At 20.5% G+C, this 25,892-nt stretch overlaps 7 protein-coding genes across 7 annotated transcripts; 6 read left to right on the plus strand and 1 right to left on the minus strand.

Moving 5' to 3' along the window:
* Positions 1–327: 327 nt before the first annotated feature.
* PY17X_0626800 (PIR protein) lies at positions 328–1,412 on the plus strand (the record flags this gene model as incomplete). The annotated part of the gene is made up of 3 exons (XM_022955449.1): positions 328–342; positions 451–1,239; positions 1,326–1,412. The coding sequence occupies 3 exons, from the start codon at positions 328–330 to the stop codon at positions 1,410–1,412; spliced, it is 891 nt and encodes a 296-aa protein (XP_022813223.1).
* Positions 1,413–4,471: 3,059 nt separating this feature from the next.
* PY17X_0626900 (fam-a protein) lies at positions 4,472–5,957 on the minus strand (the record flags this gene model as incomplete). The annotated part of the gene is made up of 6 exons (XM_722777.1): positions 4,472–4,546; positions 4,689–4,916; positions 5,009–5,112; positions 5,283–5,352; positions 5,448–5,694; positions 5,827–5,957. 6 exons carry the CDS (start codon positions 5,955–5,957, stop codon positions 4,472–4,474), a joined length of 855 nt encoding a protein of 284 aa, XP_727870.1.
* Positions 5,958–9,800: 3,843 nt separating this feature from the next.
* PY17X_0627000 (uncharacterized protein) lies at positions 9,801–10,874 on the plus strand (the record flags this gene model as incomplete). Its single annotated transcript, XM_720227.1, has 3 exons — positions 9,801–9,815; positions 9,948–10,697; positions 10,788–10,874. 3 exons carry the CDS (start codon positions 9,801–9,803, stop codon positions 10,872–10,874), a joined length of 852 nt encoding a protein of 283 aa, XP_725320.1.
* A 2,262-nt stretch (positions 10,875–13,136) lies between these two features.
* On the plus strand, positions 13,137–14,193 carry PY17X_0627100 (uncharacterized protein; the record flags this gene model as incomplete). The annotated part of the gene is made up of 3 exons (XM_723466.1): positions 13,137–13,154; positions 13,280–14,002; positions 14,107–14,193. The coding sequence occupies 3 exons, from the start codon at positions 13,137–13,139 to the stop codon at positions 14,191–14,193; spliced, it is 828 nt and encodes a 275-aa protein (XP_728559.1).
* A 2,392-nt stretch (positions 14,194–16,585) lies between these two features.
* On the plus strand, positions 16,586–17,661 carry PY17X_0627200 (PIR protein; the record flags this gene model as incomplete). Its single annotated transcript, XM_022955451.1, has 3 exons — positions 16,586–16,600; positions 16,737–17,507; positions 17,596–17,661. 3 exons carry the CDS (start codon positions 16,586–16,588, stop codon positions 17,659–17,661), a joined length of 852 nt encoding a protein of 283 aa, XP_022813224.1.
* A 2,797-nt stretch (positions 17,662–20,458) lies between these two features.
* Positions 20,459–21,548, plus strand: PY17X_0627300 (PIR protein; the record flags this gene model as incomplete). The annotated part of the gene is made up of 3 exons (XM_034637459.1): positions 20,459–20,473; positions 20,582–21,358; positions 21,462–21,548. 3 exons carry the CDS (start codon positions 20,459–20,461, stop codon positions 21,546–21,548), a joined length of 879 nt encoding a protein of 292 aa, XP_034493431.1.
* A 2,542-nt stretch (positions 21,549–24,090) lies between these two features.
* PY17X_0627400 (PIR protein) lies at positions 24,091–25,182 on the plus strand (the record flags this gene model as incomplete). The annotated part of the gene is made up of 3 exons (XM_034637460.1): positions 24,091–24,105; positions 24,214–25,011; positions 25,096–25,182. The coding sequence occupies 3 exons, from the start codon at positions 24,091–24,093 to the stop codon at positions 25,180–25,182; spliced, it is 900 nt and encodes a 299-aa protein (XP_034493432.1).
* Positions 25,183–25,892: the final 710 nt, after the last annotated feature.

Raw genomic sequence — 25,892 nt, forward strand, 5'->3', positions numbered from 1 at the left:
TCATGTGAGTGTTATTAAGGATAACAATTTATGCAAAATTGTATTATATATACATATGATAATAAATGTTTAAACACCTCCCAAAATAAGGTAATTTATCTAACTACCATAAACAAAAATATAATGTTATTTTAGTAATAATATTATATTATTATTCCATATTAATTTTAAATTGAAATTAATATAATAATAATAATAATAATAATAATAATATTTTTATCTACAGACAATTTCTGTATATAGGGCTAAATAATTGTATTACCTATTTTAGTATATATATAATATGATATCCCTTAACCTAGAGATTATAAATTATATTCCATCATAATGGATGATACTCTGGTACGTACACTTTTTGATATTATATTTCCTATAAACTTCATTAAGTTTTATTTTAATAACATTTTCTTAATACATATATTTATCAATTTTTTTTAAATGTTTTTTTAGTGTGGAAAATTTGACTCTTTGAGGGAGTATTTACCTGATGATTTGAAAGATAGTAAACTTGATTTTTATGATAATAATAATTTCAAAAATTACTGCCCTGATAAAAACTGCAATAGTGAACTCGAAAAAATTACGATTGGATTTTTATGGTTACTTGAACAATATTTTGGTACATACCGAAGTACAGGTTATGGAGATAATACTAATCCATTTTTTCTATATATGATTTCATGGCTTAGTTACAAATTAAAGCAAAACTCAGTGGATGGTTCTACCACAATAAATGGTTTTTATAATGAACATGTAAAAAATAGTGGTAAATATCCAAAATTTACAAATGCTGCCAATACATTTACAAACCTTGAGGATGTTTTAAATACAAAAAGTGATTTGTTGAATAATAATATTGAAGATCTGTCTGAATTTTATGATATATTCAAATTAATATGTAGTATGTATAATAATGTTGAAACGAATAGTCGTGACAAACTGCCAAATAATGCGAATGCTTTTATTGAAAAATATAGAGAGCTTAGCAATAACTGCAATATTAAAGGTACCGCATATAGTAAAATATTTTCTGCTTTATCAACTGATTATGATAATTTTAAAAATTATTGTAATAAAAAAGGTGCTAATTGTAAAGAGTTTTCATCCCTTCCAGAGATAACAACCAAATTTGCTGCACAATTATCTGGAGATACATCAAGTTCGTCGATAGGAAACAAATTATTTACAGTTTTATCGATATTTGGTGCAATTGCATTTTTTTTAGGAATTTCTTATAAGGTAAATAATAAGGAATTTATAAATTATTTTCATTAAACATACGAAATGTTAACAAAAAAATCATGTTTCTTAACATTTTATATTAGTATTCGTTATTTGGATTTCGGAAACGAGCTCAAAAACAATATTTAAGAGAAAAAATAAAAAATATAAAGAAGAAAATGAGTCATTAATATATGATTTGAAGAGTAGTGACTATTTAAGGAGTAGTAATAATGATTAATATATTTTAAGAAACTGTCTATTTCGAAATAATTTTTGCATAATTTTTATATAGTTTTTATGTTGTGGGACCCATATCCGGGTTAGGTATTATTTTATATTTAATTTTGTATAATTTGATAATATTTATTAGTTTAAAGACTTATTTTAAATATATATAGTAAACAAGTTATTAATAATATGTATAGGATATGTTGTAGTTTTTAAGATTTATATTAAGTCTAAATATGTATGAAACAAAATGAGGATGGAAATGACTATGAAAAGGAACAATAAAGAAATATATTTTGATAAAATATATGATTTGGATTTCGTGTTAGTATAACTTAATGGTAAATGTGTTGAACTATTTACTTTTTTATTTTATTTTATTTTATTTTTAAATTTGGGGTAAATATATTTAAGAGCTCTTATTAACTGTATCATAATTTATTATTATATAAGAAGTGGTAATCGGATTATATGGTTCGATTGATGTATACATACCACAATATAAAGACATTTGATTTATTTGATGGGAGAGTTATTTGAATTTAATATATGATTTGTACCTTAAATAGAATATGTCTTATATGTGAAGGTATAAAATTATAATAAATGGGTTTTAATAGATTGTTTACATTATAATTAAAAATGGATAAAAAAAATATGGATACATATTTAAGTTATATTCATATTATATTGATTATTTGAGTGGATAAAAGTAAATGATAAGTATATTGATATACAATTATTAAAAAGTTTTATGATAATAATAAAAGTACGGAACACTAATTTTTAACGTGGTCAAAATTTTGTGATGATAATTTAAATAGGGACTACATATAAAGATAAATTAATTCGATTAAAATATCGATTACAATATTAGAGTGTTGAAAGAGTTTTACTTGGGGGATATTGTTGTTTACTAGATTAAATGCGTTGTGCTAAGCTTAGGATATTCATATATGCATGATATCTCTCTCTTTTATCGTTGTCACATTCGGTAGAATTTTCAGCATCATAAATCTACGAAAAAAATGGATAAATATATAAAATATGTCAATATTTTGTGTGGGAATGTCATAAAATATATGAGTTATAAAGTAGATTTTCGATAAATGATAAAATGAGAAAAAACTTATTATTTTTTGAGATTGCTTACAGCATTGATATAAGTAACTTGAACGTTATCTTCCCCTTTTTTAACTACAAATCCGGCTATGTTAGTACCCAATTTGATTAATGCTTCCTCATAACATGATGTGTAATAATAATTGAGCTTATCCGTATGTTTTTCTGTTATTTTAGTTTCTTCGGGGTCCATGCATAAGTTGAAGGGGGGGTGCTCACTTGTTCCTTCTGGATATTCATTGGGAAAAGTAGAGTTTCTTTTAATTTGTAAAGAAAAAAGATAAATGGATTTATAGACTGATATTTTTAGTATTCATTGTTATGTATATATATATTTCCATTAATACACATTATATTCGATGTGAATATATACATTGTCATGTTGTTACGTGTTAGGTGATCGAGCGAATCTTCGTAAAGGTTCAATATCTGAATTATGCCCAGTTGCAAGGGATTTATTGCTCATATATACAGATGAGATCAAAAGAGAAGAAATGATTTTAATAAACAAAATAATAATAAAAATTTTCATATATTTTTTAGGTTAAAAACTATAAATCAGGAATTCGAAAAGTTGTGTAAATAAAATCGAACAAATTTAGAAAAAACAATAAAAATAAAATTTATTTAAAAAATAAAAAATATATATTTAAATGTGAATTTTGTATAACTTTATTATATTTATAAATTCAAGGTATTTTATATTTAATTAGTTTGGTTGCAAGGAGTAGATAACCAAAGGTTTCATAAATAGGGAATGTACATAATATTATGGGTTTGGTTTATCAAATGTTATAATGATAAAAATAAATAAATTTAATTATGTAATATCTTTAATGTTGCATTATTAATATACATTTTTTTTGAGTTATATATCTCATTCAACTAAGACATTTTAAAATAAAATATACCATTATGTGTGGAATTATATACCTTAGTCATGTTACAAATCTGTATAATTTTAGCTATCATCAACGCCGACAGTTTAAAATATAAAGAAAATAACATAAGAAATATATTTAGTTTAATGAATATTTAATATATATGATTTAAATATAATTCTACATACAATACACTGGGAAATATATAAAAACAATAGTTTTATTATTTATTTTCATTTTTTTTGAATGTAAAACATATTTTTTATTTAGTAAGATATGTAATATAAAATAAAAAGCTTAAAATACAAAAAATATCTTTATTTTTTAGTTGCAGTTTTCTCGGTGTTGAGATGTTTATGGTTCTATTTATGGGTCCACGTTGATTTAATTGGTTCATATTTAACAATATCTAGTTGTTTGAAAGTCTATTAAATAAATATATATATATAAGATAGTAATTCTGTGTGATTTTTATGAGATATTTTTAAATAAGCATAAAAACATTGTTTTTTTATAAGGTATGAATAATACATTTATGCTAATAGTTTCAAAGAGTTATTGTGTATGAGTAAAAGAAAAAAGAATTGAAGATATTAATAATAATGTTTTGTCGAGGCTTATATTTCTCGTTTGATTTAATTTTGAAAAACTTATTAGTTTAGAATCTTAAATAATATATATAAATAAAAAATCGTTTAAATATATGCCATATCACCCCAAATTTTAGCTTATAGATGATATTTATATTTGTAAACAAAAAAAGGGTGATAAGGATTAAATGAAAGGAATATCATAAATAAAAGATCTTCATAAGTTATAACCGCTCTATTTGTAGTATTCATGAAATTATTATTAAAAGACATAAACAAATTATATACAAAGAAAAAGACATTCTTAAAACACAAAATCATTTTATAATGGTAATTTAAAGCAATCATTATGCATGGACATAAATCGTTTTATTAACATAAATCTTCTAATATTATGGTACTGAAAAATACATATGAAATATATGTTTACTTATGAATGTGAAAATATTTAAAATATTTTCCAATAATCCAGGGTTGTTTAATGGAAGCATGCCCATCAATCTAAGAAAAAAAACATAAATGGATCAATATATAAAATGCTTAAATTTTTTGAAAATTATAAAATGTACACTTATTTAAAACAATATTTTTTAACAATCGTTGAAATAAATTATTATGTTATTAAAATTTGGATGTCGCTTACAGATTCGATATAAGTGACATTAACAGCTCTGTATTTTTGAATGACATATCCAGCTATGTTAACAAACGCTTTTTTTAATTTTCCTTGTTTAATATCATCTTCAGAATCAACGTCAGTTTTGAATGAATTTGCGCTTTTTACAATTTTGTTTTTATATTTTTTATTGGAAGGGTTGTGATCATTTATATTTGCTGAAGTCATGACAATTATAGTTGTGTCTTCTGATACCTACATAATTAATAAAAAATATTGCACAAATTATTATAAATAATATGAAAAATATGATTTATAGCGAAATAGAAGAGGAAAGTTTTCCTTACTTCAACCTTTGCAGCTAAAGCATAAAAATATTTCTGACGGCGTCCAAACTTTTTTTTGTAACGTTGTTGTATCATTACTAAATTTGGATTGTATACACGGGTAACTTTAAAAAAAAAAAATAATTTTGCATTATGTAAATTAAAATATTATTAATTTGAAGATATGGGAAACAATAAATAGTATCATATAACAATGGAAATAATAAATTACGAAATTTTGAATAAATAGTAACAATAATATATTAATTTGGTTAATTATTTATGTTTTGTATACTTTTAACAGAGCCATTATTTAAAAAATTGGGATGATCAGGATCCCATAACTCGTTTATTACTTCATTATACTAATGGAAACAAATAGAAATATATGTATATAAATTATAATAATTTTTTAATTTTAATTTGGTTTATAATTTTAATGTTGTTCGTTAATTGTTACCTTATCTGAATCACGAATTATATATTCAATTTTTTCACCCTTTATACGGTCTTCATGATTTCTTTTATGTAAATCCATATGATAATTAAAATCTGTTCCACAAAATTTATACGCATGCATATCTGCAGCATGAGATTTTAAATGTGTTACAGCTTCGTTCATAACTTTTTGTGCGTTTATAGTTTCTTCGGGGTTAGTACATAATAGGTGCTTGTATTTTTCATATATTTCTTCTGAGTTATCATTGCTAAAAATGAACATATTTTTAATCCGTATAAAAATAAAGTTATTGCATTTATATTATAACATTGTTTCAAAGACATACATTTAATATGTTCATAATGAAATGCGTAATATATATTTTGTTGTATTTTCTTACGTAGGATAATATTTTGTTGATTTAGATTCTGTAGCTTTTCTTGGATCAGGCTTAGCTACAATTGATTTAGTATTCACGGATACGGAGATGCTTAAAAGAAATAAAACAATTTGAATACAAAATTTATTCATTTTGGAACTTTACAAACAAAATATTAAAATATATATTAGTATTTTAATTAAAAATTCAAAAAATATCACGAATATAATTAAAATTGAAGCAAATAATTTTCTCCAATAAAGTATAAAAAACAAATATTTATTTTAAAAAATACAAATTATTATTTAAACAACAAATTTGGATACTTTTATCAGATTTATAAGTTTAATATATTTTTTATTTAAATAATTCAACCACAAAACGACATCAATAAAAAAATCTTTCATAAATAATGAATATCAAAAATATTATGATCCATAATTTCCTTATATTATAATATTTAAAAATGAATAAGTTTAATAATATAAATGATATTTTTAATATATAGCATTATGAATACACAAATTTTATATTTTTATAATTGATTAAACTTAATTTAAAATTTATAAAACATGTCATTACGTATGGAATTACATATATATTTATATATAATAGAAAAAAACTAGGTTGTATTTACTTAATGGAAAACCAATCATTTAAAATAAGAATATAAAAGAAAATAATATAAAACACATATACGTGTTTCAATATAATTATATATACTTACATTAATAATAAACGACCATAGTAATATAAATATTATATTAAAATAATTATTTTGACATATTTCCCCACTTGTTTTACAAAATTTCCATTATAATGGATAGTTTTTTATATAGAATATATCTATTATATTTTTAAATATTAAAATAATTAATTTAATATGAGAAATGCAGTTAATTTTATATATTCTAATACTACTATAATAACAATGTTTTTCACCTTATCATAATAGTAGTATGATAAAATTTATATTTGAGAATCAAACAATCTGTGATTTTTTTATCAATTTGAATACAAATTTTACTAAATAATATTTTTCTAGCAAATTTGTTAATTTTATAAAAATTATTTATTGGTAGTAATGTTGACACGCATGCCTTTTTATAAATGAATACAAATTATAATTTTCCTTTTAACGATAAAACAAAGTATATATTAAATTAGAAAAAATACAAATAAAATATGAAGTAAAATATGCAATAAAACATGAAATAAAATATGAAATAAAATAATGAAACATAAATTTGTAAAGTCAAGAAATATATAATGTAATTAATTTGTTTTTTAATTATAATATTCTTAATGTCGAGGTGTTCATGTATTATGGGTCAAGGTTATGTTTATGATTAATGGCAGATGGTTGATGGTTGATGGTTCTGGGATATTGTAATTAAATTTTTTATAATTAAATATATTTATGATTAAATTTTTATAATTAAATATATGTATGATTGTGTATGTTTAATCTGGAGATGATGTGTAAATATAGAAGGAAAAAGGGGTAGTGTGATTAATATGAAATAGGTGATAATATTTTTTTGATAAAGTATAATATATAGAATTGCGTTTTAATATAGATTTAAAATGATTAAAATAATATATTATATATATAAATATTGGTTATATATGACAATTGTCTATTATATAAAACTTGTTAATGAGGGGGTGTATTGAATTATGGAGATTATAATATACAATGGATTTGTTTGTTCGATGAAAAATTTTATTTAGTAAAAGTTATTATTTGTGTCATTATTATTTTGATTTAAATTATATTACGGGAATATATGTTGTAATAATAGGATTATATGTGAGGGTGGGTATGAATTATAAGATGATTCATTTGTAACAATTGTCTACAATATAATATACCTTCATATTAATATGTGTGCTTTTAAGATTAATTAAACAGATCACTAATATATAATAGGTAGTGATAAAATATCGACCGAAGTCCAACAACACAAGGATATCTATAAAAGACGTTTTATGCATCTAACATTTTTAATAATAAAATAAAAATCGTACTATATATACAATATTTTTTAAGTTTTAATTGTAGCTACTATTATTTTGTATTAATAGAAGTTGCATTATATACGTTAATTTGTTTATCATAAGGTATAATAATAGATTAATCGCTATTACATTTTAAACTCCATAGTTTTAAGGATATATGAATTATGAAATGTATAAAATATATTACATTTAAAATAGTTAATATAATTGGATATAAGAATGTTAATAAAATATAATGTTATAGTTTGTGCTAATAATTATAAATAATATGATATATAGAATATCGCTATTGTTCTAATATAGTAAAATATTATACCAATTACTAATATTGAAATATGCTAAATTTGGGAAACATATACAATTATATATTAATGCAAAGTATACAGCAAAAGTATGTAATAATTAATTTGAAATAATATTTTTATTAGGTTATTATATACATACAAATTCACAAATATATAATTTAAATATATTGTTATTGCGAAATAATATGTTCCAAAATAGTTAATTTAAAACAACAAAATACGGAAATATTCTACATTGATTTAAAGGATTTTTATTGATTGCACTAATTGTTCCGTTGTACTATATAGTTACATAGCAGTGACAATAATAATATTAATAACAATAGATAAAGTATTAAATACGAAAAATCATTAAATCCATTTGATACACTACATGGGTATAAATTCATTATATATATTATTAAAGGTGTGATCGATTAAATTGTATGTATACAAGATCAAATGAAATATTATAACATTTATTTAAGTATGATTTAATGTGATAACATTAGACTACCAATACCAAGAAAAATAATATCAATAATTCTATAGTTTTACATTATAGAACTAAATATAGTTTATTATAAAATATAAAAGGAAACTATATATTTATAAAAGTAATAATTCTAAGTTATTTTTAATTTATACATGAATTAAAAACTTTAATGGTAGAAAATATAAGAAATAATTAAACTGTGTAGAATAGGTAAATCTTTATGGCTACATCCTTGTCTTAAAAAAGCATAAATCCCTTATCTCTCCTATCTAAAAGGACAATATAATAACTCATAGTTTTCTATTACACTTAAATTTCATCAATACTTATTTATGTGTTATATATTTAACATTTCCTAAGTATTATTTTAAAAACGGCCTACATATAAAACATATTTAAGCTTATGAATAGCATAATAAATATGGTTTCTGTGCTAATTGCCGCTTTAACAGTGGAAAAATATGGAAAACATTATAAAATTACTAAATAAAGAATACTTCTAAATTGGAATATGTAGGAATAAAAATAAAGTTATAGAACTGATTAAAATGAATTATGAATTTATATACATTCATTAAAAACAATATAAATTTATATAATTTGCATAGAGATGTAAGTAAAATAACTTAATTTGAAAATACTATAATTTTAATAAAACAGTGGTTTATTGTATTAGAAATAAGTATGTAAATATTTAATATATTTAAAAAAATGACTATTTATATACTTTAAGGATTATAGTAATAATATAATTTTGATTTTTTTAGATTTATACAGCATTAAATTTTTTGAAGAACAATCAACAAAACATAAAATATAAATATATACCTTTTCTATGTTCAAAAATACATTAAATTCTTTATAGAAGAATATCCATTTTTATAATAAAGATATACCAGATGTTAGTAAGAATATCATTTTTTGTATAAAATGCATCATATATTTAATCAAAAGTTTATTAAGCATCCCTCTATTTAAGGTAGCTTAGCTAATTAGTATAAACACAAATAAAACCTTTTTTTAATAATAACATTATTTTATTATTCTATATTAATTTATTGAAAAACTTATAATATATTTAACTACAGACAGTTATATATAGGATTAAAGTATTTGCGTCGCATATTGAGGGCTGTGTATATAAAACAGCATGATTTTATTAAATTTACAAATCAAAAATAAAACCCATTATAATGAATAAGGAAGTGGTATATGCATTTTTTAATAATAATAGTTTCCTTTACATTTTTTTATATTGTATCATATATATCATTAAACTTTATTTTAATAAAATTTTCAATAATACACATTATATTAATTGTTTTTAAATTATTTCTTAGTGTAAAAAGTTCAAGGATCTAAGGAACTCGCTTCCCGATAATTTGAACGCTAGTGGAAGCTATGAATTTACAAATGATAAAGATTTCAATGAGTACTGTACTGGTAATAAATGTGATAATGATACCGGTAAAATTAATGCTGGATGTTTATATTTGCTTGATGCATTCTTTAAGGATAATTCTGTGTTTAATTCTGTTGCAAAAAGTAACATAAATATTGTTGAATACATTATGATATGGTTAAGTTATATGTTAATCTTTGTCATAATTGATGAAAACGACAGTATAGAGCTTTTTTATAAAACACATATAAATAATGATAATAAGTATAATCAGGAAATAGGTGGTGTTACTGATTATAATAGTTATAAGGATCTTATAGATAAAAAAGAAAATTTGATGAGTATTAGTATTATAGATATGTCTAATTTTTATTATGTATTTACATTATTATGTACGATGTATGATGAATTTGATGAAGAAAGCCCAAATTGCGATAATTATTTAAAAAACGCTAAAAAGTTTGCTGAAGCATATGATGCACTTAATGAAGATTATAATTATGGTAAAGGCAGCCCCTATAATCAATTATTATCTACATTATCAAATGATTATTGTAATTTAAAAAATAAATGTAATAAATTTCCAACTCTTCCAACATATTCACGAAGATTCGTAATAAAAAGGACACTAATTCCAATTGCATTTATGATTGTTGCAGTATCAATTTTCTTGGGAATTGAATATAAGGTAAATAATAAATCAATTAAACAATATATTCATCACTGATTAATTTGTGAATATAAATAAATTATACATTTTTAAAAATTTTTATATTAGTATTCGTCACTTGGATTTCGGAAACGATCTCAAAAACAATGTTTAAGAGAAAAAATAAAAAATATAATGAAGAAAATGATTCATTAATATATGATTCGAATATTAATAATGATTAATATATGTTAATAAGTTGTCTATTGGGAAGTAATTTTTGTATAATTTTTATATAGTTTTTATGTTGTGGAACCCAAATTCGGGTCAAGGTTAAATATTATATTGTATTCATTTTTTATAATTTGAACACTAATTAAATATATGTATCATTCCGTATGCTTAATCAAGAGATGATGCCCAAATATTCACCCCCAAATGGGGATAAGCTAATATAAATGAGGTTGTATAATATTTTTTCATAAGTTATAATATATATAATTAAGTGTTCATATCGATTTAATGTGATAAGAATAAAATGTCTATATTGCATATATTAATTCATATTATGTTATATCATAATTATCTATATAAAAGTTAATATATGGTTATATTGAATTATACATATCATAATATGTTTCTTTATTTAATGAAAATTTTATTTAATAAAACTTATAACTTGTATCATATTTATTTTAATTCAAATCGTATTTTTATAACCGAACAGTATAATAATATTATTATCAAAGTATAATTATAATTCGATTCATATTAATGATTATATTTTTAATGTTAATTAAGTACACTAATAATGCATAATAGATAATCATAAAATATAGATTCATAAATATCGATCGAGAATCGACAATACAACATTATCTATAAAATATTAATATGCTTCTAAGATTTTTTTAATTTTTAATTGTAGTTACTATTATCTTCTTGTATTAATAGAAGTTGATTTGTACGCTTTAATTTATTTATCATAAAGGTATAACATTATATTAATCACTATTAATTTGTAAACTTTATAGTTTTGAGGTATAAATAATTATATTTTAAAATAGTTAAAAAATAAAATATAAATATATTAATAAAGTTTAATATTATAGATATGATGCATTATTATACCCCTATAAATATAATATAATAAATTACTCTACTAGTAACTAATATTGAAATATTGTTTTTTTGTGGAAAATTAATATAATTAAACATTAATATTATCGGAAAGACACATAATAATACATTATAAAGGTACCAATGTTATATATTTGTTAAAGATTCAATTTGGGATATGTGGTTTAATATTCTAAAAAACTGGATAAATAAAGAAAATGATAAAGACTCAACATTAAATTTCTTTTTATTATTCAATATTAACGCGTATTATATTATTATTATTTTACCATAGAATTAATAAAATATAGAATATTAATAAATTATTTGAATGTATATCCATTGATAACTATAACAATAAAATATATAATATAAGAATGAACAGTGCAAAATATTTAGTGAATATTTATATAAATTTATATATTAAAATAGCAATATATCTTATCTCTCTCCTCTTAAAGGTAATATAACAACCTAATTAAACATAGTTTTCTATTATACTTTAAAATATTATTAATATATATTTATATGATAATATTTACTAAGCATTATTTTTAAAATAATATGCATTCAAAGACTTATTTAAGCTTATAAGTACGGGTTCAGTACTAATTGTTGTTTTAAAGAATGGAAAAGATAGGAAAATATATTATAAATTACCCAATAAGGTATATTGGAATAAAACTAAAGTTATTGAGCACATTAAAATGAATTTTGAATTTATCTACATTCATTAAAAACAATATAAATTTATATAATTTGCATAGAAAATGGAACATGTAACTTAATTTGAAAATACTATAATTTTAATAAAACAGTGGTATGTAGCATTCGAAACAAGTATTAAATATTTAAAATATATTAGAAAATATTTATTTATATACTTTTAAAAAATATACTAATAATAGATTTATTAATTTTTACATATTTACATGTTTATGGGTATAAATCTATTTATTAAAACATGAGAAACAAATTTGTATTTTTCTATATTGAGACATACTATAAGGAGATCCATTTTTAATCATTATAAAATTCCTTAAATTTTTATAATAAAATTAGAATGGATATTATTAATAACCATAAATTTAAGCATAATTTATGTTATACATATGATCAAAACAAATATCTCCAATTTAAGGCAATTTAGATAATTTCAATAATATATATATATAAACTTACTATAGTATTACTATTGTATTATTACTTACATTAATTTTAAATTAATACTAAAAATAAAATATGGTTAACTACAGATAATTTTTATATAGAGAATCCAATTTTATGTCTCCTATTCTGATGCAATATATGAAATTAATATGATATACTTAATTTATAGTTTAAAAATAAATCTCCAATATGTTAACTAGTACAGTGGTACATACAATTTCTTAAATAAAAATATTTGTTATTACAAAATTTTGATATTGTACTATCTACAAATTAGTAATACGTTCATTTTAATAGACATTTTTATTTGATTTTTTAAAATTGTTTCTTAGTGTGAAGAGTTTGATTCTTTGAGGAAGGATTTTTCCGATGAATGGGATGATTCTGGAAATTATATTTTTACAAGTGGAACCCTCAAGCAGCACTGCCCTGATAAAGAATGTAAAAATTATATCAATCTAGTTAAGGGTGGGTGCTTATGGTTATTAGATAGATTTTATGGTAGTAAAACAGTTTTTTACCATTATTCAAATAACAATATTGATATTGTTGTATATATTATAATGTGGTTAGGCTATAAATTAAATAAAATGTTAAAAACTCAATTTTCCAATATAAATGAATTTTACGATAAAGATATGAAAACTATCCAAGACTGTAAAAAGAATATAGATGGCGTTGATGGTTATAGTAGTTATAACGATCTTATAAATAAAAAAAATGTTTTTTTGAATATTCCTAATAAAGATATGTCTAAATTTTATGATGCATTTAAATCATTATGTAAATTGTATACTGAATGTGATAACAGCGATTCAGATTACAATAGTTATTTAGAAAATACTCAAGAATTTGTTGAAAAATATGAACAACTTAAGAAAGATTTTGATGTTACTAATGACGATTCATATAGTCAACTATTTTCTATATTATCAAAGGATTATGATAATTTTAAAAATAAATGTTATTATTTTCCACCTCTTCTAACTTATTCACTAATTTCAATTGCATTTATATTTGTTGCAATACCAATTTTTTTGGGAATTTCTTATAAGGTAAATAATAAGGAATTAAAAAATATTACATTTAAATATTATTTTCATTAAATATATGCAAATGTTAACATAAAAATCGTACGTTTTTTAACATTTTATATTAGTATTCATTATTTGGATTTCGGAAACGATTTCAAAAACAAAAATTAAGAGAAAAAATAAAAAATATAATGAAGAAAATGATTCATTAATATATAATTCGAATAGTAGTGACTATTTCAGGAATAGTAATAATTATTGATATACGATATGAAACTGTCTATTTAGAAATAAATAATTTTTGCATAATTTTATATAATTTTTATATAGTTTTATGTTGTGGTACCCATATTCGGGTTCGGGTTAAGTATTATATCTATATTTAATTTTTTATGATTTGAACACTAATTAAATATATGTGCTATACCCGTATGTTTAATCTTGAGCTGAAGTCCAAATATCCACTCAAAAAAAGGCCATTAATATGAAAAGAGCCACATCCCATTTGTTCATAAGTTCTAGTATATATAATTGAGTGTTCATGTCGATTTTATATGATTAAAATATAATGTCTATGTTGCATATATCAATTCATATTATTCTATATCATAATTATTTATTATATAAAACTTGTTAATATGTGGTTATATTGAATTATGTATAACATAATATGTTTCTTCATTTGATTAAAATTTTATTTAGTGAAACTTATAATTTGTGCTACAATTAATTTAAATTATACTATGCCAATTGAAATGTAATAATAGCATTATATATGAGGTTGAGTATTATTATAAGATGACTCATTTGGAACAATTGTCTACATTATAATATATCTTCATATTAATATGTGTGTTTTTAAGATTAATTAAACATATTACCAATATATAATAGGTACTCATAAAATATCGATCGAGGTTCAACAACACAACAATACCTATAAAAGATGTTTTATGCATCTAACATTTTTAGTAATATATAAAGATTACATTATAGATATAGGCATACTATCTTTTAACTTTCGATATATATAATATAATTTTATGCTAAAGTTTTAAATTCAAATAATAAAAATCGTTCTATATACATTAATTTATTTACCATAAAGGTATAATATTAGATTAATCACTATTTATTTTAAGCTTTATAATTTTGAAGTATATATAAATTGGAAATATATTATAAGTAGTTAATTGAAAAAATATAAGTATATTAATAAAATTTAATGTTATATTTTATTATAATAATTATAAATAATATGATAGATCGAATGCGTTATTATTATTTACATATAAAATAGTAAAATATTCTATCAATAACTAATACTGAAATATTGTTATATTGTGAAACCTTCATATAATTAAATGTTAATATTACCGAAAAGACATAATAATACATTATAAAGGTATCAATGTTATATATTTTGTTAAAGATCCAATTTGGGATTTGTAGTTTTATATTATAAAAATCTGGATCAATAGAGAAAGTGTTAAAGACTCAATCAACGTTAAATTTTCTTTTATTATTCCATATTATATTATCATTGTTTTTTCTAGAATTAATAAAATATAGAATTTTTAATAAATTATTTGAATGATATACATTGATAACTATAACAGTAGAATATATAAGATAAAATTAAGTATGTAGAATATTTAACGAATATTATATCTAAATTTATATATTAAAAGAGAAATATATCTTATCTCTCTCCTCTTAAAGGACAATATAACAACCTATTTACATATAATTTTTTATTATACATTAAAATATCATCAGTAGGTATATATGTTTAATATTTACTAAGTATTATTTTAAAAACAATCTACATCCAAAGATTTATTTAAGCTTATAAATAACTTAATAAATACAGGTTTAGTGTTATTTGTTTTAAACTGTGAAAATTATGCGTAAAATATATTGCAAAATTACTCAATATGGTATATTTATAAATTGAAGTATGTAGAAATAAAAATATAGATATCGGAACCATTAAAATGGATTATGAATTTATCTATATTCATTAAAAACAATATAAACTTATATAATTTGCATAGAAAATGGAACAATGGAACTTTGTAAATGTTATAATTTTAGAAAAAACTATATTATAAGAAACAAGTATATAAAATATTTATATACTTTTAAAAATTATACTAATAATAGATTTATTAATTTTTATATATTTACGGGTTCAGGATATAAATATATTTATTAAAGCGTGAGAAAAAAATTGTATTTTTCTATATTGAGACACAAATATAAGAGGGAGTATTTTAAATTCATTACTAAACTACTTACATTTTTATAATAAAATTATGATGGATGTTATTAATAATCATAAATTATATTATACATCTGACAAAAATGTATTAAATATCTCCAATTTAAGGCAGCTTAGTAGTTACCAAAAAAAGGAATAGACCGTTTCTTTAGTAATAATATTATTCTATATTAATTTAATTATTGAAAAACTTATAATATATTTAACTACATACAGTTGCTATATATAAGATTAAAGTATTTATGTCACATATTGGGGGCATTGTATATAAATCAGCATGATTTTACTCAATTTACAAATTAAAATAAAATCCCATTATAATGAATGTCGAAGTGGTATATGCATTTTTTAATAATAATAATTTCCTTTACATGTTTTGATGTTGTATTATATATAAACATCATTAAACTTTATTTTATAAGATTTTCATTAAAGTATATTTTTATTATACTTTTTTAAATGTTTTCTTAGTGTAAAAGGTTCAAGAATGTATGGACGAATTTTCCCGATGAATTGAGTAATGGAAAATATCAATTTAATGATATTAATTTTTTCAAAGAGTATTGTATTAATAATTGTAGTAGTTATATTAATAAAATAAATGCTGGATGCTTATATTTGTTTGATGAATTTTTTAAGAATTCTTCTGCCTTTGAGTCTGTTGCAAAAAGTAACATCAATATTGTTGAATACATTATGATATGGTTAAGTTATATGTTAAATCTAAAGGATAATCCAGGAATAACGTATATAAATGAATTTTATGATGATTTTATAAATGATAATAAGTATAAAAATTCTATAGACGGTGTTGATGCTTATAATAGTTATGATGATCTTATAAATAAAAAAAAATTGATGAAAACGAATATTAAAGATATATCTAAATTTTATAATGCATTTAAATTATTATGTGAAATGTATACTGAATTTGATGGAAACACGTCAAATTGCAAAAAATGTTCGGGAAAAGCTAATCAATTTGTTGAAAAATATAAAGAATTTAATGGAAATTCTAGTATTACTGGAAACAGTTCATATAGTCAAATATTGACTACTTTATCAACCGATTATGATAATTTAAAAAATAAATGTAACAATATTTCATCCTTTCCAACGATAACAACAAAATTTTCTGTACAAAGATCTGAAGTTACATCAACTTCGTCGATAGAAAGCACATTAATTCCGGTTTTATCGATATTTGGTGCAATAGCAATTTTTTTGGGAATTTCTTATAAAGTAAATAATAAGGAATTTATAAATTATTTTCATTATATATATGCAACCTTTAACAAACAAAATCATATGTTTCTTCATTTTATATTAGTATTCGTTATTTGGATTTCGGAAACGGGATCAAAAACAATATTTAAGAGAAAAGCTGAAAAAATAAGATGAATATGGATCATTAATATACGATTCGAAGAGCAGTGATTATTCCAGGAATATTAATAATGGTTGATATATGTTAAGAAACTGTTTATTTGGAGATAAGTAATTTTTCCATAATATTTATATAGTTTTTATGTTGTAAAAACCATATTCGGGTTAGTGTTCAGTATTATATTATATTTAATTTTTTATAATTTGAACACTAATTTAATATATATACCATCCCGTATGTTTAATCACAAGGTGAAGTTCAAAATATCTACCCCCCAAATGGGTACTTCCATTAATATGAAAAGAGCCACATCCCATTTTTTCATAAGTTATAATACATATAATTGAGTGTTCATGCCGATTTTATATGATTAAAATAAAATGTTTATATTGCATATATTAATTCATATTATGATATATTATAATTGCCTATATAAAAGTTAATATTTGGTTATATTGAATTATGCATATCATAATATGTTTCTTTATTTGATAAAACATTTTATTTAGTAAAACTTATTATTTGTATCATTTGTTTTAATTTAAATCGTATTTTGATAACCGAACAGTATAATAATGTTATATATGAAGTTAGGTATGAATTATAATAAAATTAATTTTGAATATTCATCTACATTATAATATACCTTCAGGTTAATGGGAATATTTTTATTGTTAATTAAACATATTACCAATATATAATAGGTAGTCAAAATACAGATTCATAAAATATCGATCGGGATTCGACAATACAACGTTATCTATAAAATGCATTTTATGCATCTAACATTTTTAATAATACAATAAAAATATACATATTAACAAAAAATTACATTATAGATAAGGCATAATATCCTTTTAACTTTCGATTATATATAGTTACATTTTAAGGTAAAGTTTTAAATTCAAATGATAGGGATAGCTCTATATACATTAATTTATTTATTATAAAGGTATTATAATAGATTAATCACTATTAATTTTTAAACTTTATTGTTTTGAAGTATAAATAAATTATATTTTTAAATAGTTAAAAGAAAAAATATAATTATATTAATAAAATTTAATGTTATAGTTTGTTATAATACTTATAAACAACTTTGTATATAACATTAACGTTATTGTTCTAATATATATAATATTGTATTAATGACTAAAACTGAAATATGTTAAATTTGTGAAACATATACAATTATATATTAATGAAAAGTATACATAAAAGGTATGTAATAATTAATTTAATTTGAATTAATAATATTTTTATTAGGTTATTATATATATACAAATTCACAAATATATAATTAAATATATTTCTATTGCGAAATAAGATATATGTTCTAAAATATTATACTTTAAAACAACGAAAAAAATAAATTACTAATTGATTTAAAGTATTACCTTGAGTGCATTAATTATCTCGTTGTACTATACAGTGATATACCATTAGTACCAAAAATAATAATATGAGATTAATATATTATGTTTGTTGATACACTACGTGGATATAAATTCATTATATATATTATTAAACATTTGATAATATTATAATATACGTATAAAAGATCATATGAAATATTATAACATTTATTTAATCAAGTTCTAATGCGATAATATTAGAATTAACACTACCAATAAAATTACTATTAACAATTGTATAGTTTTTCATTATAAAACTATATATAGTTTATTATAAAATATAAAAGCAAACTATATATTTATAAAAGTAATAATTATAAGTTATTTCTAATGAATAATTTTAATATATATACATAATTTAAAGCTTTGATGTCAAAGAAATACAAAACATAATTAGTTATATAGAATAGGTAAATCTTATATGGCTACATAATTGTCTTAAAAAAACATACTTCCCTTATCTCTCCTATCTAAAATGCAAATATACCAATATAATTACACATTGTTTTTTATTATACTTTAAAATTTGCATCAATAGTTATTTATATGTTAATATTTAATATATACTAAGTATTATTTTAAAAACAATATACATTTAAAGACTTATTTAAGCTTATAAATACGGGTCCAATGCTAATTGTCGTTTTAAACCGTGGAAAAGATGTGCAAAATATATTATAAAATTGCCCAATAAAATATATTTATAAATTGAATTATATAGGAATAAAAATAAAGTTATTGAAAATGTTAAATATAATTGGAATCGATATATATTAAATAAAAATAATATTAAAATCATGTATATGCAATTAATAAAGGGATCAATGCAACTTATTTTATAAATGTTATAATTTTAGAAAAAACTACACTATATATTATAAGAAACAAGTATATAAATATTAAATATATTTAAAAAAATAACTATTTATATACTTCTAAGGATTATAGTAATAATATAATTTTTAATTTATTAGATTTATACAGTATACTAGTTTTGGGGCACCATTTATTAAAACAAAAGATATAACGTTGTTTATTTTCTATATTAAGACATATGTATAAGATGATATATTCTAAATTCATTACAATGTTACTTTAATTTTTATAACAATGCTTATATGAGTGTTATTAAGGATAACATTTTATGCAAAATTGTATTATATATACATATGATAATAAATGTATTAAACATCCCCCAAAATAAGGCAATTGATCTATCATAAAATTATATATTGTTCCATATTAACTTTAAATTTATATTAAGAATAATAAAAATATTTTTATCTACAAATAATTGGTGTATATAGGGTTAAATAATGTATTACCTATTTTAGTATATATATAATATGATATCCCCTTAACCTAGAGATTATAAATTATATTCCATCATAATGAATGATACTCTAGTATGTACACTTTTTGATATTATATTTCCTATAAACTCCATTAAGTTTTATTTTAATAACATTTTCTTAATACATGTTTTTATCAATTTTTTTTAAATGTTTTTTTAGTGTGGAAAATTAAATATTTTGAGGAACCATTTACCCGATGAATTAAATAAAAGTGGAGAACTTGAACTAAAACAAATTAGTAATTACAGTAATTACTGCTCTAGTGGAGACTGTAACTCTGAGCTCGAAAAAATTACAGTTGGATTTTTATGGTTACTTGGACAATATTTTACTCAATATCCAACTAAAGGTAAAGATACAAATAGTACTAAACCATTTTTTCTATATATTATTTTATGGTTAAGTCACAAATTAAATCAAATCGCAAATAAAGATTTCACTAAAATAAACGAATTTTATACTAAACATGTAAATAATAATAATAAATATAGTAAGTTTATAAATGATTCCAGTACATTTACAAATCTTGAGGAATTCATAAATAAAGAAAACAATTTGTTGAATATTGATATTGAAGATCTGTCTAAATTTTATGATGCATCGAAATTAATATGTAATATGTATGGTAACGCTGCAAAGAATCAAACAGGCGAAACCCTGTCAAATGATGCTACTAGTTTTGTTCAAAAATATAAAGATCTAAACAATAAATATAATAATGAAGGTCCCCTAAGTCTTCAAATATTGCCCGCTTTATTAACTGATTATAATAATTTAAATAAGCAATGTAGCGATATTCCATCTTTTTCAGAGATAGCACCAAAAATTTCTGCACTAGCATCTGAAGATACATCAATTTCGTCGATAGGAAACAGATTATTTACAGTTTTATCGATATTTGGTGCAATAGCATTTTTTTTAGGAATTTCTTATAAGGTAAATAATGAGTCAAAAAATATAGCGTTTTTAAATATTATTTTCATTAAATATATCCAAATGTTAACAAAAAAATCATATGTTTCTTAACATTTTATATTAGTATTCGTTATTTGAATTTCGGAAACGAGCTCAAAAACAACAAATAAGAGAAAAAATAAAAAATATAAAGAAAAAAATGAATCGTTAATATATGATTCAAAGAGAGTGACTATTTCAGGAATAGTAATAATGATTTATATATTTTAAGAAACTGTCTATTGGGAAATAATTTTTGCATAATTTTTATATAGTTTTTATGTTGTGGACCCCTAATTCGGGTTAGGGTTAAGTATTATATCTTTATTAATTTTTTATAATTTGAACACTAATTTAATATATGTATAATTCCGTATGTTTAATCACAAGGTTAAATTCAAAAGTAAAATATTCCCCCCCAAAGGAACATATCCATTAATATGAAATGTGTCGCATAATATTTTTTCATATGTTATAACATATTAAATTGAGTATTCATGCCGATTTAATATGATTAAAATAAAATGTCTATATTTATATATATGAATTCATATTATGCTATATCATAATTGTCTATTATATAAAACTTGTTAATCAGGGGCTATATTGAATTATGTATAAAATAAAATGTTTCTTTGGTTGATGAAAAATTTTATTTAGTAAACTTATTATTTATATTATATTTATTTTGATTCAAATCGTATTTTTATAACCGAACAGTATAATAATTTTATATATTGGAGTATAATTATAATTTGATTCATTTGGAACAGTTTCCTACAGTATAATATACCTTCAGGTTAATGGGTATATTTTTATTGTTAATTAAACATATTACCAATATATAATAGGTATTCATAAAATATAGATCCATGGTATATCGAGATTCGATAACACAACGATATCTATAAAAGGTATTTTATGCATCTAAATTTTTTAATAATCAATAAAAATATGCATATTAATAAAAAAAATACATTATAGATATTTGTATATTATCCTTTTAATTTCCAATTGTATTTAGTATCATTTTATGTTAAATTTTTAATTAATATTGATAGAAATAGTTATATATACATTAATTTATTTACTATAAAGGTATAATATTAGCTTAATCATTTTAAATTTTAAACTTCATAGTTTTGAAGTATATATAAATTGGAAATATAATACATTTAAAATAGTTAAAAAATAAAATATAAGTATATTAATAAAATTTCATATATTTCGTTCTAATAATTATAAATAATATGATAAACATAACTAGGGTTATTATTATATATCTATACATATAAACTAGCAAAATGTTCTAATAATAACTAATATTGAAATATTATTTTATTGTGAAACCTTCATATAATTAAATATTAATATTATTGAAAAGACACATAATGATGCATTATAAAGGAATAATTTTTATATATTTGTTAAAGATCCAATTTGGGATTTATAATTTTATATTATAAAATATGGATAAATAAAAAAAAGGTTAAAAACTCAATTAACATCAAAAGTCTTTTTATTATTTCATATTAACACGTATTATATTATAATTGTTTAATAAATAATCTTTAATTACAAATAGCATTGTTTTATCATAAAATTCATATAATATAGATATTTTAATAAACTATTTGAATGTATATACATTGATAACATAATAATAAAATATATAAGATAAAATTAACTATACAAAACATATAGCGAATATTTATCTAAATTTATATATTAAAAGAGCAAAGATATCTATCTCTCTCCTCTCAAAGTGCAATATACCAACCTAATACATATAGTTTTCTATTATACTTTAAAATTTTCACCAATATTTATTTATATGCTAATATTTAATATTTACTAAGTATTATTTTTAAAACAATCTATATTCAAAGACTTATTTAAGCTTATAAATAGCATATGTACGGATTCAGTACTAATTGGTGTTTTAAACTATGGAAATGATACGCGAAATATATTCTATAATTATCTAATACGGAATATTTATAAATTGAAGTATATAGAAATAAAAATAATGTTATAAAATTCATTAAAATTAATTTTGAATTTATTTATATTAAATAAAAAAAATATAAATTATGTAAGTTGCATAGAAAGTGGAGCATGTAACTTAATTTGAAAATACTATAATTTTAGAAAAAACTATATTATATATAATAAGAAACAGGTATATAAAAATTTAATCTATTTTACTAAATAACTATTTATATACTTTTAAGGATTATAATAATAATAATAATAATAGAACTTTTTATTTTTTAGATTTATACAGTATTTAAGTTTTAGAATTCAAATCATTAAAACATAAAATATAAATATATTCCTCTTCTATGTTCAAACATACTTTAAATTATTTATGAAAGTATATCCATTTTTATAATAAAGTTGTACCAGATTCTAGTATGAACTGCAATTTTTGTATAAAATGCATCATATCTATATTTAATCAAAATTTTATTAAACAACCCTCTATTTAAGGTAATTTAGCTAATTGTCATAAAATAAGTATAATATGATTTTAGTAATACTACTATTTTATTATCCTATATTAATTTAATTTTTAAAAAACATATAATATATTCAACTACAGACAGTTGTTATTTATAGGGTTAAATTATTTGAGTCATATATTGGGAGCAGTGTATATAAAACAGCATGATTTTATTAAATTTACAAATCAAAAATAAGATTCCATTATAATGAATAAGAAATTGGTATATGCATTTTTGATATTGTATTATATTTAAATATCATTAAACTTTATTTTAACAAAAATTTCAATAATACACGTTTTTATTAATTGTTTTTAAATGTTTTCTTAGTGTGAAAAATTTATGAATGTATGGGAGTTTCTTCCCGATGAATTGACCAGTGATAAAAAGTATCAATTTAAAACAGGAAATTTCTTAGATAGTTATTGTGATGGTAATAGTTGTGATAGTGATATCGAAAAAATTAATGGTGGATGTTTATATCTTTTTAATCAATTATTTGGGAGTTCTGATTTGTTTAAGTCTGTTGCAAATAGTAACATCAATATTGTTGAGTACATTATGATATGGTTAAGTTATATGTTAAACCTAAAGGAACAATCAGGAAATAATAGCAATCTACAATATTTTTATAGTACAACTATAAATAATAATAGGTATAAAAATTCTATAGGTGGTGTTACAGAGTATAAAAATTATAAGGATCTTATAGATCAAAAAACATATTTTTTGGATATGGATAAAAAAATTATATCTAATTTTTATGAAGCATTTAAATTATTATGTGAAATGTATACTAATTTTGTTGAAAATAAATCATATTGCTCAAACTGTTCGCAAAATGCTAATAAATTTGTTAATAAATATAATGAAATGAATCAAAACTCTGTTATTACTAGTAATAATTCCTATAAACAGCTATTGTCTACTTTATCAAATGAATATAATAATTTTAAAAATTATTATACTAGTAAAGGTGGTAATTCTAAGGATATTCCATCCATTTCATCGATAGAAAAAATACAAAGTTCTGAAGATACACCATCAAGTTCGTCGATAACAAGCAAATTATTTACAGTTTTATCGATATTTGGTGCAATAGCATTTTTTTGGGGAATTTCTTATAAGGTAAATAATAAGGAATTAAAAAATTATTTTCATTATATATATGCAAACATTAACAAAATTATACGTTTTTTAAAATTTTATTAGTATTCATTATTTGGATTTCGGAAACGATTTAAAAAACAACAAATAAGAGAAAAAATAAAAAATATAAAGAAGAGAATGAATCATTAATATGTGATTCGAAGAGTAGTGATAATCCCAGGAATAGTAATAATAGTTGATATATTTTAAGACACTGTCTATTTGGAAATAAGTAATTTTTATAATAATTTTTGCATAATTTTTATATAATTATTATGTTGTGGGACCCATATTATATTGTAATTTAATTTTTTATAACTTGAACAGTAATTAAATATATGTACCATCCCGTATGTTTAGTCAAGAGATGATGCACAAATATGCACCCAAAAATGGGGATAAGCAATTATAAATGGGGTTGTATAACATTTTTTCATAAGTTATAATATATATATTGACTATATATTAATTCATATTATGTTATATCATAATTGTCTATATAAAAGTTAATATGTTGTTATATTGAATTATGCATATAATAATGTTTCTTTATTTAATGATAATTTTATTTAGTAAAACTTATTATTTATATCATATTTATTTTAATTTAAATCATGTTATACAACTGAACTGTAATAATAGATGTTCATAAAATATAGATTCATAAATATCGATCGAGAATCGACAATGTAACATAGTCTATAAAAGATTGTTATGGTTCTAACATTTTTAGTAATACATCAAAAAATACTATATATACAATATTTTTTAAGATTTAATTGTAATTACTATTATTTTTTGTATTTACATTTGCATTAAAATTAATTAGTATTAATAGAAGTTGATTTATACGCTTTAAT

Source organism: Plasmodium yoelii (genome assembly GCF_900002385.2).
Source record: "Plasmodium yoelii strain 17X genome assembly, chromosome: 6".
NCBI classification, from domain to species: Eukaryota; Apicomplexa; class Aconoidasida; order Haemosporida; family Plasmodiidae; genus Plasmodium; species Plasmodium yoelii.